The 12,655-nt window shown below is 44.6% G+C and overlaps 1 protein-coding gene across 5 annotated transcripts in view; it reads left to right on the top strand.

Moving 5' to 3' along the window:
- RAPH1 (Ras association (RalGDS/AF-6) and pleckstrin homology domains 1) overlaps positions 1 to 10,261 on the top strand; it is a 100,863-nt gene extending 90,602 nt beyond the window's left edge. For 4 of the 5 annotated variants that reach the window (XM_069578066.1, XM_069578065.1, XM_069578064.1 and 1 more), the window contains 2 exons: positions 2,880 to 3,022; positions 5,626 to 10,261. In XM_069578066.1, coding sequence (XP_069434167.1) covers positions 2,880 to 3,022; positions 5,626 to 7,653 — 2,171 coding nt within the window. In that variant the 3' untranslated portion in view covers positions 7,654 to 10,261. Of the gene's footprint in view, positions 1 to 2,879; positions 3,023 to 4,333; positions 4,410 to 5,625 lie in introns of all 5 variants that reach the window. The other variant, XM_069578067.1, reaches the window with a different exon arrangement.
- The last annotated feature ends 2,394 nt before the right edge of the window (positions 10,262 to 12,655 follow it).

Below are 12,655 nucleotides of genomic sequence, written 5' to 3'. Positions count from 1 at the left end.
TGAAAGCAAGTGTTGATGCACAACTGGGGATAGAAAGTTGCACGGAGAAGAGTACTCAGAATCATCATGAAACTGCCCTTCAATCCCCACAGGTTTCCTGACATTTCAGTGGAGTGGAAACAACTAGGATTTGTTCAGTATCAACAGTTAAGGAAGCAGTTTAAGTCAAACTTTCTAAAGTTTTCAGAGGAAATCAGTGATACTAAAAAGGTGCTTATTTTCAGATTCCCACATCCTTTAAACAAGGATGCTATGATCACATCTTAAAGGCTTCTTTCCCTTCAAAAGTTCCATAAATGATATCTGTATCATCTAAAAGCATACTTTTTTGTTCTAATGGCCTACATTATGAAATAATTAAGAAATATTTATTTGATTTAGAAACTGTATGACTAGATCTCATCCCTAAGGAAGTACACAGCAACGCATTGTGAATGTGTCACACGTGGGCTAGTTTCCACACATACGCTCTTTGGTTCTGTCCACCTAGAGGGCTAGAAGCAGTGACAGCCCAGTAGCAAGGAGAAGACCAAAAGCCTCGACCTTGGTTTTTTCAATGCTATTTTCTAAAACAAAGGAGCCAGGGCTCTGGTGAGTGGCTGATTCTAGGGCTGTGGCAGAGAATATATAAGATGAGCCTGGAGCATCGTGTGTTGACGTGCTCAAAAGAACACAGGGATGGGAGTCTGTAAAAAGGGACACAGGACTCAACCTACGAGAGCTCTCAGTAGCCAAAGCTGGAAAAATTCGAGCAACAAGATAACATAGTATAGGGCTCTACTCCAAATTATAAAATAAATAGCCAGCAGTCCATGGGGATACAAATAAATAATTGAATTAAATTAATGGAGAAGAAGAGACCAATATCCTGTACAGATTTCTAAGTAATTTATGCAGATATTCTGCCCTCGAGGAGGTAGAGCCAAACTGCCCCCCTCGTTAACTGTGGGCTGTGCAAAGTGACTTGCTCCCCAAGAGCAGACCGGGACACACAACCTTGCAGTAAGGAGCCGGCCAGCACCTCGGCCAGCTGACCAGGGTCATCAGTCATTGATAGCTTGTACCCCTGGTGCAGTGTGATGAGACTGGCATTTTCCCTCTCTTGGTCTTCCTCCCTAAATCCCATAACTTCAAAGAAAAAACATCAGACAAATAAAAATTGCGAGGCATGCTGCAGAAACCCTGACCAGTAATTTCTCAAAACTGTCACGGTCATCAACAACAAGGAAAGTCTGAGAAACTGTCATACACGTGGCATGACCGCTGTCTGTAATGTGGTAACCTGGATGAGATCCTTGATCAGAAAATGGAAACTGTGGAAAACCTAGTGAAGTCCAGATAGAGTGTGGAGTTTAGCTAATATCGAGTATTGGTTCCTTAGTTGTGACATGTGGGCTAGAATATTATAACATGTTAATGAGGTAAACTGGGTGCTAGGTATGTAGGGACTCTGTGCTAGCTTTGCAACTTTTCTGTAAATCTATAACTGTTCTAAAATAAAATGTTTATTAAATTGGGAGGAAGAAACCTCTGTGGCAGTGGATTAGGAAAGGCCAAGTAAGAAGACTCACAAGTGGGGTTATAGATAATGGAATAAGAAGAAGATTGAGAAAAAAGATGTATATTTAAAAAATGTATGCAGCACTTAATTTGGGTGCTTCCAAAGGTATTTATGAAGTGATACAGTGCCTTTTCCCACTCCAGAGTCATCTGTCTGTATATATTAAGTATTAGGAAGACTTCTAAGTGTAAATTGCAAAGTCATATACATTCATGTGAAGAGAGCTCAAGAAGCTACATGTTCCAGCTTCTTGTCTTAAAGGTTGCTGTCTTTTAATCTACTCTAGATTACCCTATTCTACTCAGATATTAAATTAAACTATTAAGAAAATAGTTGGTTTTATCCTCTATTGCCTATATATTTTTTATTTATTATTTTTTTTAATTGCCTATATTTTTTACCCTGAAGATATTGTCTTAAATTTATCTAAAGGAGTTTGTGGCTATTATCTTTGCAGGATTTTGATTAATTTGGCTGGACTTATTTAATACTGCAGTCTAATCATATCGTCTTCTCACAGAGAAGCGAGACTAGCTTTAACATTTGATTCTCCGACCAGACGCCAGACATTGGACTAGGTGCTCCCGTAAGGTTGCCTCACCTGACTTGGTGTCCAGAGAAATTATCTTTTTAGTTCCTTCACCGTAGATGCCAGTCAGGTTCCACTGTATCCTCAGCCATTCCCAGGGCCCTTGAAGATGTCTTTGTGCCCTTCAGGAAGCCAGCCTGTGGCACAACTGCTTCAGTGTGGTGCCAACACCCGAAACCCTAGGAAACACACTTCTCACTTGGCAGTCAAATTCTCAGTATTGTTCATTGCTGGGATAAAAGCAGTAATCATCATGTATAGATCTGAATTCATAAGTGAGAAGTCTCTGAGATGGCCTGGAGCCAGGGTTATGTAAAAAGATTGATTCTCAATGTAAAAAGATCAATTCTCAAATGTAATGAAGATATGTTTTTAAAAAAAACCACTCTTCTATTCATGGTTCATTAATTTTCTTACTTGCTAGGAGTTCTTACAAGATGGGTCGTCAGGATACCAATAATGTTACACGAACGTTTTGTTGTAATTATCAGTTTCTCCTGATGAGCAGTTTAAAAGGAATCGAGATCTCCTATTTGCCCTAGGGTGAGAGAGGTTTTCTAGTGGAAAACAAGGGCTGTGTCTGTGTGAAATGGGTCAGGTAAAAGTAACTTGCCATTCTGCATCCTGTCTAATCTAGAGTGAAAGCTAGAGTGAAAGCTTTATACAAATGTACATATTTATACTGTCATAATACTTATTTAATCTGACTTTTGAAAATGTTTCAAACAGAATCTCAGTCCAATCACTCCAATCAGTCTGACAGTGGAGTGTCTGACACCCAGCCGGCAGGACACGTCCGTTCCCAGAGCATGGTGAGCTCCATCTTCTCTGAGGCCTGGAAGCGAGGCACGCAGCTGGAAGAGTCCAGCAAGGTAATGCGCTCAGGTCAGGGTAGAGGGGACGCCTCTCTATAGTGTTCTGAGGCGGGGTAAGGGGGGGAGCATAGTGCTCTTTTATTCCTTCATTAGGAATCTTTCTTGGCCTTATCTCAGTATTCTTTCTTTGCTTCTCAGAAATGGATATTTATGAATTGGCTCTGATGATCTAAGATCTCAAAAAAAACACCACCTAGCAGTTTTATCAGTGGCTCAGAATTTTAAGAAATAACAACAATCTCCCCCTTTCCTCTCTTAATTTGGATGGAGCAACAACACCCTCTAGTGCCAATGCCTTGCTGTTATTCCAGAGAAACTGCTAAGAGTTGATTGTTACTTTATTGGCTCTTAACTTATTCAGACTCCTTTTCTTTTATGCTTTTTGGCATTTCTTTGCACATTGGGTAAGTTTTTCTCAGTTTACAGTTTATGTGGAAGACTAAATTCCCATTAATCCCCTTAAAATATTGGACCCCCAAGCCTTGCATAGAAGGTTGTTCATTGACGCTGAAGGACAAGTATAATTATTGCAAGGCTGCTTAGAAACAGAGAGGCTCTTTGGTTCACCATACCGCGCTGTCTCTGATGTCCTGTGGGCCATGGCGACCCCGCCCTGCCACTCTCAGCGGCGCAGGCACACGCCGAGGCGAGGAGCCGGGAGCTTGCCCGGTCTGGCCATTCTGTTTTCATCCAAAAATCATTTTGATTTTTGTTTTTCTTCTCTGAATTACTTATACAATACATTCAGTGAGAGTTAAATGGATATTTCCCCTCAATTTATTCCTTTATTTCCATATATGATTGATTAACTGGACTTGGGGAGGGTAGAGGAGTCATAGGTAGCCCAATGTGGGGTGGAACACCTTCTCTTAGAAATCAGTATTTGAGAATTGGTGCTAATAATCTAAATTCTCAAGAAAATGACAGTTTAATGCCCTTACCAGAGGCTCAGACTTTTAAGGAATTTTTTTCCTTCCCATATTTAATCAGTTTGAGTGGAACAGCACTATCTGGTGCTGATATTCCATATATATTATGGAGAAGCTGTGCTTACAAAATTCAGGTGCCTAAAGAAAAGTCCTTTACCTTACCGAACTTAATGGTGTCATCCACATGTATTTTAAATGGTGAAACTAGCCAACTGTTGGGAGAAAGGCCAAGGGAAGCAAAGGGTCCAAATGGTCTGTGATCAAGCAGCAGAGTACCTCGTGGCACATAGCTTCAGAAAGACCATGAACTCTGCCGCACAGCAGTGACACTGAGCTTGAGTCTTGACCCCCTGTATGTTTCTTCTCCTTGTTACCACAGTCTCGGGTGCCAAATGAGAAGGCCAGCACAGCTAAGGTCTCCACCCCTGCAGCAGCCAAGACAGGGTCAAGTTAAGGTCAGGGGCTGTTCTTTGGAAGCACATTAACCTGGGTGACTCCTGTAACCAGATCTTGCAAACTAATGCTTTTATTTTGATGTGCAGTTATTAAAGGAACATGTGAATGACCTGATGGGCACTAGAACTCAGCACTGTCATGAGCCTTCTAGACTACTAACCTAAGTATTCTCAGTGCTAATTAGATGTCATTCAGAATTGGAAACAGATGGTTTATTTGGATCCTCACAGTTTGTTCAAAGAGCCCAAATGATATACCCAGAGTCACTAAGCCGAGAGTCCTTCCTCTGCTTTCAGAAGCACTTGAACCACATTCCTGCATGAGTAGCTCTATAAAATAAATGACTGGGTGTGGTCCTTTGGGCCATGCCAAGAGGTGCTCAGATGGGCCAGTCAGTAGGTTGTTGGCAAACTCTAGCTCCTGTGTCTTGATACATTTCCTTTAGCCTTCCAAAGTTTCCTTTCATTTTCTCCTGGCTTTTTCAGTATGGTATTTTTACGATCTTTAGCTGTAATGTTTATGAAGCATTTCTTTATGTATTTTCCAGTAAAACAAATGTAAAGAATACCCCCCTTTTACCTGCATTGCTGGACTTCTGTGCATGTTGGATGCAAGTGTCTCACACGACCACGAGTGTGTGTGTCAAGCTCATTCATTGCTGTGTGACTGTGCACGCCTGCTGAACATTCTCATACTCATACCGCTCACTAGCATCAAAAAGCCATCCTCATTCTTCAGGAGGCCCTCCAGCAGCTCTCCTAAACCCAGTTATGGCATCTGCTTGATGTGGATGCAGTCCTGGACTGAAAGGTGAACTCCGGTCATCACATCTCCTTCTGCCACAGTCCAGGGGGCAGTCCCCTGCTCAGAGGCCCTGGTGCTCACCCCGGGGCAGGGTGTGTGAAAACCAGAGGTCAGAAAGCAGAGGGCATCATCCAGACAGACTTGCTACAGGAAATTATCCCCAGGTAGTTAAGAAGTTTAGGCATTCGAGAAGGCTGTTAGGTAAACAGATTTTCTCCATGCCCTTGTTCCCCGGGGAGTGGGGCTTTAGCCTTCCTGCCATTGTCCATCTTCACCATCACCAGCTGCTGCACCCTTTCGTGCATGTCTCTGATTCCTTGCTTTTTAGTTTACCAGTCAAATCTTAACCTCTGTAACTGTTTTCTTTGTTGTGTTTTCTCTCTCCCAACCTCCCTTTTATACTCCTTTTAGGCCAGAATGGAGTCTGTGAATCGACACTACACTTCACTCATTCCCCCGTTATCCCCACAGCCCAAGCTAGTCACCCCCTACACAGCCTCACAGCCTTCACCACCCCTCCCGCCCCCACCCCCGCCCCCTCCGCCTCCCCCACCCCCTCCGCCGCCCCCGCCCCCGCCCCTGCCCAGCCAGTCTGCCCCGTCTGCGGGCTCCGCAGCCACAATGTTTGTCAAGTACAGCACAATAACCAGGCTGCAGAACGCCTCTCAGCATTCGGGAGCCCTGTTTAAGCCTCCCCCCGCATCAGGGATGCAGCCCTCGACCTCACTGTCAGTGAAGCCTCAGATTCTGGTACCCCCCAATGGAGTGGTGCCTCCCCCGCCGCCCCCGCCCCCGCCCCCCACTCCCGGCTCGGCTATGGCCCAGCTGAAGCCCGCCCCCTGCACCCCGTCCCTGCCGCAGTTCAGTCCCCCACCTCCTCCACTGAAGATTCATCACATCCAACATGGTACGCAGACAGCTCCTCCAGCGCCCCCACCTCCTCCTCCCGTCCCTGCCCCCCTCCCTCCCCAGGCCCCCCCCAAGCCCCTTGTGACCTTGCCCCCCTCAGCGAGCACCAAGACTGTGCCACCCGCAGTGACACAGTCGTTGCCACCCACACCTACTCCGCCAGTCCCCCCAGTAAAAAAGCAGCCGGTTCTTCCTGTGACTCACGTTCCACCCTCTCCCCCTGTTCCTCCGGGTCCGGTGCCCCCGCCCACGCTACCCAAGCAGCAGAGCTTCAGCGTAAAACCACCCCCCTCGCCCCTGTCCCCCGCGCCCTCTGTGGTGAAGCAGATAGCCAGCCAGTTCCCCCCACCTCCAGCCCCACCTCCCGCCGAGGGGCCGCCCTTAAAGCCTGCCTCGGTCAGCCTCGCCCCACAGTCCCCCCCTGCCGTGAAAGCAAAGCCCAAGTGGCAGCCCAGCTCCGTCCCTGTCCCTTCTCCGGACTTCCCCCCACCTCCCCCAGAGAGCAGCCTGGTGTTTCCTCCGCCGCCGCCACCACCACCACCCACCCCAGCCCCACAGCCGCCGCCGCCACCGCCACCACCGCCGCCAGCCACACCCACAGCGGCTCCTGCCCCCGCCCCCGACAAAAGCAGCTCTCCCGGCAAAAAGAGCAGTAAAACCTGCAGCCCCGGGGGAAAGAAACCGCCCCCGACCCCGCAGCGCAACTCCAGCATTAAGGCCAGCAGCTGTGCAGAGCACCCTGAGCCCAAGAAACCCTCAGTGGACAGTCTAATCAGCAAGTTCGCATCGCCAGCCGAACCCTCGGGGTCTCCTGGCAAGGAGACCCCACCACCTCCAGCAGCGCCCCCCAAGCCAGGAAAACTCCATCTTTCAGGAGTTAACCTTCCCGGGGTGCTCCAGCAAGGTTGCCTGTCCGCGAAGGTGGCTGCGCTGAGTGGGCGCGGCAAGGACTCGGCGGTGGAGTTCCCTTCTCCTCCGTCTGATTCTGACTTCCCACCCCCTCCGCCGGAAACCGAGCTTCCTCTGCCCCCCATCGACATCCCAGCAGTGTTCTCAGGAAGCACCTCTCCAAAAGTGGCCGTTGTTAACCCGCAGCCGCAGCCCTGGTCCAAAACGTCGGTGAAGAAGGCCCCTCCGCCCACGCGACCCAAACGGAACGATAGCACCCGCCTCACTCAAGCCGAGATCTCGGAGCAGCCAGCCACGGCCGCAGTCGTGCCGCAAGTGCCCACCTCGCCCAAATCCAGCCTTAGTGTCCAGCCTGGCTTCCTGGCTGACCTCAACAGGACACTGCAGCGCAAGTCCATCACCCGGCACGGCTCGCTCTCCTCCTCCCGCGTGTCTAGAGCGGAACCCACAGCCACCATGGATGACATGGCATTGCCCCCGCCACCCCCTGAACTGCTTTCTGAGCAGCAGAAAGCCGCTTACGGAGGCAGTCATATATCAGGCTATGCAACGTTGCGGAGAGGACCGCCTCCCGCTCCCCCCAAGAGAGACCAGAACACCAAGCTCTCAAGAGATTGGTAGCTACCTTAGGATTTTATTTTCATGCAGTGTGTAATCAGTTCTACAATCAGCTCACCTGATCATCTGTGAATGCAGGTGTTCAGAGCCTCCTGGTATGTCGTTGTTATTCAGGTAGTGTTCAGCTCTGTGTGTGTACACATGTGCGGGTACACACATAGCTATACATATATAGATAGGTAGCGTGTGTATGTATATATATATGTATACATATATCTATATGTATATATATAGCTGAAAGTGATTCTATTTATTCTTTCTCTCTCCTAATCTGGAAATGAGTTTCGTGTATTTTAGGTGGCAGCGGCATGGAAGGGGATATATGTCTTGTCCCTTATGATTTTTGTTATCTATCATTTGGGTTGGACCAAAAACTTCAGACTTTAGAAGATATTTTATAAATGTCCATGTGCGGCCTTTCTGTGCATGTTGTGTATTATATATTAAGGATAGATGTATAATGTGCTATTTCTCAGTTTGAGAAGACAACCAGAATGTTTGGTGTATCTATGGGGCTTTTGTGTTTTTTCCCCGTTGGCTGAAGATAGAACTGCTTGACACTTCATTTCTCTACATACAGGGGCACTTTAATTAGGAATCAGTTTCATAGAATGGGTCATCGTGCAGTGTGGGGAAATTTTCAGATACTATCAGTGTGTGGTTGTGCATAGAAAACAGTATCCATGTGGTGTAACTAAACCATTCTAGCTGCAGCGTTGCTGCCGCGACCCCACCGGGATCTAGAGCGTGCTCTGTCGCAGGTAAGCTCGTTGCCTGTGTCACGTGGGTAATCTAGTGCTGTTACCCTGTAGTTCTTTCTGTACTGTTGGGATCCTTTCCTTGAGCTTATGAAGCTCCATCAAGTCTGGTTTCACGATCCTTGCTTTGATTTATTGTAAGAGACTATCCAACATGATACCCTCAGAATGCTCTGTCCCCGTGTGTCTTTGGGTCACCAGTTACCTCCTTATAGTGTGTGCTGTGAGTGGGTGTTGATATTAGATATCCATAGACAGCTGCTATATAAGATACTCACATCCTTTGTCCATTATGTTGCATCATTACAAAAAACAAAATCACCTTCTGAAATTTTTTTTTTTTGTATTGCTCTTTGAAGGGATGGATTAGAAAAGAGAAAACTGGCCCCTGTGCAGCTGTCATTAATTAGGTTTTTTGTAGCTGGTAATGTGGCATACAAAGAATTCACTTAAGTTTGGGACTATCATAGAGGGAGGGGGGAAAATGAGTGTTTCGAGGATTTCATCCATAGTGACCGGAGCACAATAGGGTCCTTGCTTGTTGAAGCCCGGTTGTAGAGATTTGTCCAAGTGACCAGGTATTCTGATGGAGTCTGTAGTCCAAGGACAGTAGGTGACATTACATGCTATGCATATGCAGGTTGGTGTAACATGGAACATTGCTCTAACAACACACTATGATCCCACAGGCTTCACACTGTACTTCTGGATGTTTCATTTTCTCCTCTGAATTTTCCTTGGTATTTGAGAAATGTATACTGACTTAGCAATTTGTGATGATAAATTGACCATTACGCCAACGTTAGAACTGCTCTTAAACAGATTAAAAAGTACCTCCCCAGCAGTGATAAGTCAGCACACCTTGTAATGAACATCTGTGCCTGTTGTGAATAGGGATCACCAGTGTAACTGCCAAAGTGTTCGACCCTGTCTGTAAGGAAAAAGTGATGTCCATAAAGTGGGACAGAGATGGTAAATAATTCAAGAGTTAGCAAGACTGCGCTGTGTACACAGGATTTCTCACTCTGCACCAAAGTGCTGCATCAGAGAAAGTGGAACCCCCCCCCCACTGTCGCATCTCCAGGATGTGATTGTATACTCCTGCTTATAGAGCAATAATATTTACCAGTGTGCATTTGTTATAGCCCTACTTCTTTAAAAGATACTTTTTTAGATCTTTTTCAGTTCACCAGGTTTTATGTGCTTGATATTCTCATGGTTATGAAGTGACCTTTACCACACCTATGTTGTTCATTTAAGCATGCACTGCGATTTGAGTACATCTGAGCAACACTGCCAGGCGCCACTGTGACTCCTGAATGAAGTGATTCCCTAGTCTTCTGCCCACAGCTTTATCTTCTAAGGATCACCCTTATTTGTGAGATAGAGGACTTTTAAGACTCTGAATCCAATGGTGTAAACATTCATCACTAGGGTTTTTTATTGTGATGGTGGTCTTTTATGTAAGGATGGACAGCTCTCCCTGAGGGAAGAAATCACGTTTCCTGTCTTCCTTCACTCCTGATTTGAGCCGTAAGATCCAACCTTTTTTTTTCAGTGGGGGATTTCCTGGGCCTTCTTGCTTGTGTCAGTCCTGACGGCAGCCATCCTGAATCGATGCTGCTTCTAATGTATCATTTTCCTGAAAGAGCAGATATCCTTTAGAACACCAGGGACACCGAGGAGAACACAGCCAGGGAGAGGAACTGTGTCAGTGGCTTAACAACAGTCTGTTGCCCTTTACATTTTTCCAGAGACAAAGAAAGCTATTAACTTTTTTTCCCCCCTCTTTATGTGAAACAACTGAATCAAAAAAACCAAAATGATACTTTAAATATACTTCTAGTGTTTTACTCCCTGGGTTTTTTGTTTTGTTTTGTTTTAATTGGGATTTTTGTTGGGATGCGGTTTGGAGACTCCTGTTATCTAGGCGCTCCTCTTCCCTGGTGTGTTCAAGAAAAACACTGCCGGATGACACTGGTACTGTGCCTTCTTCCACTGCCTCCTGCTCAGCTCCTCTAACCCAGCAAGGCTTCTCCAGGTCAAGGAAGAAAGTCTTGTCAGTTGGCTTGGCTGTACTGAAAAATGAATAGTATCCTGCTGTTGAGCACAGTGCAGACAGGTGCCTGTTAAGAGCTAGTGACTTGCTAATTAGTGACATCCTTAACTTGTACCACAAAATTTCAAAATTGGATCCAACCTATGCTTAAAGTTTTGGCAACAACTCTGAAGGGCAGCAAAGCCTATTCTGTTAAAACATTAAGTTCATAGTTATGTTAGATTATTCTATATTGAAGCTTGGCTTTTATTACCCAAATACATTTTTCCCTTAGCTGCTGTAGCATTCTGCTCTTGGAAAAAGTAACTACTCTTAAGGTTTACAGGTACCCACTTCACTGTAAATTGGGTGTTTTTTATTTCTGGGGCTTTTTAAGATAAGATTGCTGATTCTTCAGAAGTTACAGGAAACAGTTTTCATCACAACATCTCAGAGGAATGTCCCACAGACTGTCCCACAGTCCTCGGACATCAAGGTGCTCCTGCCCCCTGCCGGCATAGCCTGCTAAGGAAGGGCTGCGAACTATCTTGGCAGTCCCATCTCCATGTAAGTTTACTTGCCACTAAAAGCAGTCTAAGGAGATCAAAAAGGTAAACAGAACTGGGGGGATCATGAAGAATAATTCCAATAGGTTAACAACTCTTGAGGTCAAGGTTAATAGGAGCTGTGCATCCAGTTAAGAGTTTCAGAAGCTGCTATTCTGGGAGAATACAACTGCTAATAAGTTCATGTCAAGGATGTTAGGCTATAAGGAGCCTGAAAAAAAACTTCAGGTAATAGTTGGACTGATTTGACTATCAGGCCACCAACAGAACCCCTTGTCCCTCTTTTTCCCACCGTTAAGAGCAATTTGTTACAAACACAAGGTGATTTTAAACAAATTCTTTTCCTAGTTTCTATATTACCAAACTGTTTCATGTAGGTTTTACGTAGTTAACTTTAAAACTAACAATTTGTAACTTACGTAATCTGATAACCTCACAGATTTTGTTTAAACCAATTAAGACTGTATGATCCTATGTGATTATAGGTGTAATGACTTCCTTTAAATAATTTGGATTTGTACATTTCTAAGAGGATGTTTATTTCTAAAAATCATTTTCGGTTGCAAGAACCTTTTGGCGCTTGACGTTTTATACACTTCACATTATTTACATATAGCAAGTTATTCCTGACCCTATAGGAATGTTTGCCCACTCACAAAGTTGAGATTTGATCCATGGAGAGATGCAAGTAGTACAGAATTAAGATTTATTTTCCTTTAAAAATTGAATGGAAGACCATTGTTATCTCTTTACTAGTCTCCCTCAAAGTAAACAAGTGTTCAGTTCTTAATTGTGCCCTTAGAAGGTCTATATGTATAAGAAATCCAAAATTTAGCTATAGAGTACACTTGCTAAGTAAAAATAAGCTAAACACAATATACTTGATAAACATTTGAAGGAAATTGGTTTGCTCTTTGCTTGTTGAAGAATAAACCATTTAGAAAACATCTGCTATATTTCCCAGTGCCTTGAACTCTCTTGGAGGAACAGCATAAAAAAATTTAACAAGCAAACTTTGAGGTGCTAATGAAAGAAGGAAGGTGTTTCTAGTTTGTGCAGAAACAGAAAAAGTGACTGACTGTCTCACAAGAGATGGCTTCATCTACCTAATCAAGGTCTGGCTGCTTTCTACCAAAGACATTTAGAGAAGTGAGTCAGGTCAGGGTGATGGTGAATACTACATGTTTAAAAGATGGCTAAGTTCAGAATGAATGTTGAACATGGATGGCTATTAATACCAAGCTCATAATTTAAGCCTCAACCTCTTCTTAAGCAGAACATGCTTGTGGCACTTAAACAAAATCTGCAAACTGTCCATTGTTTGTTTATTGTAACCTAATACCAAAAACTGCCATTTTTCATGATTACCACCTCCTATATTTCTCTCTACTTGTAAATAATTTCTCCTAGGGGAAAACAACAGCATTAACTGGAATGTTTCAAATGACTTTGCTTAATTTTATTGTCAGCCACTAGTGAACTTTTATAGAAATGTACATTTAGAATATCAGCTTGTGTCAATGTCATAAAAGCATTGTTTACTGTTTTAAAGAAAAATTGCACATTTAACTGAGATTGCTCCCTTTCTTCCCATTTCTTTTTTAAAAAAAGGAGTAAAGGCTCAAGCTAACATCTAGGCTGTG

This window comes from Ovis canadensis, chromosome 2, assembly GCF_042477335.2.
Source record: "Ovis canadensis isolate MfBH-ARS-UI-01 breed Bighorn chromosome 2, ARS-UI_OviCan_v2, whole genome shotgun sequence".
Classification (NCBI taxonomy): Eukaryota; Metazoa; Chordata; class Mammalia; order Artiodactyla; family Bovidae; genus Ovis; species Ovis canadensis.
Note: the sequence above shows the minus strand (reverse complement) of the source record. Positions and strands in the feature narration are given on the sequence as shown.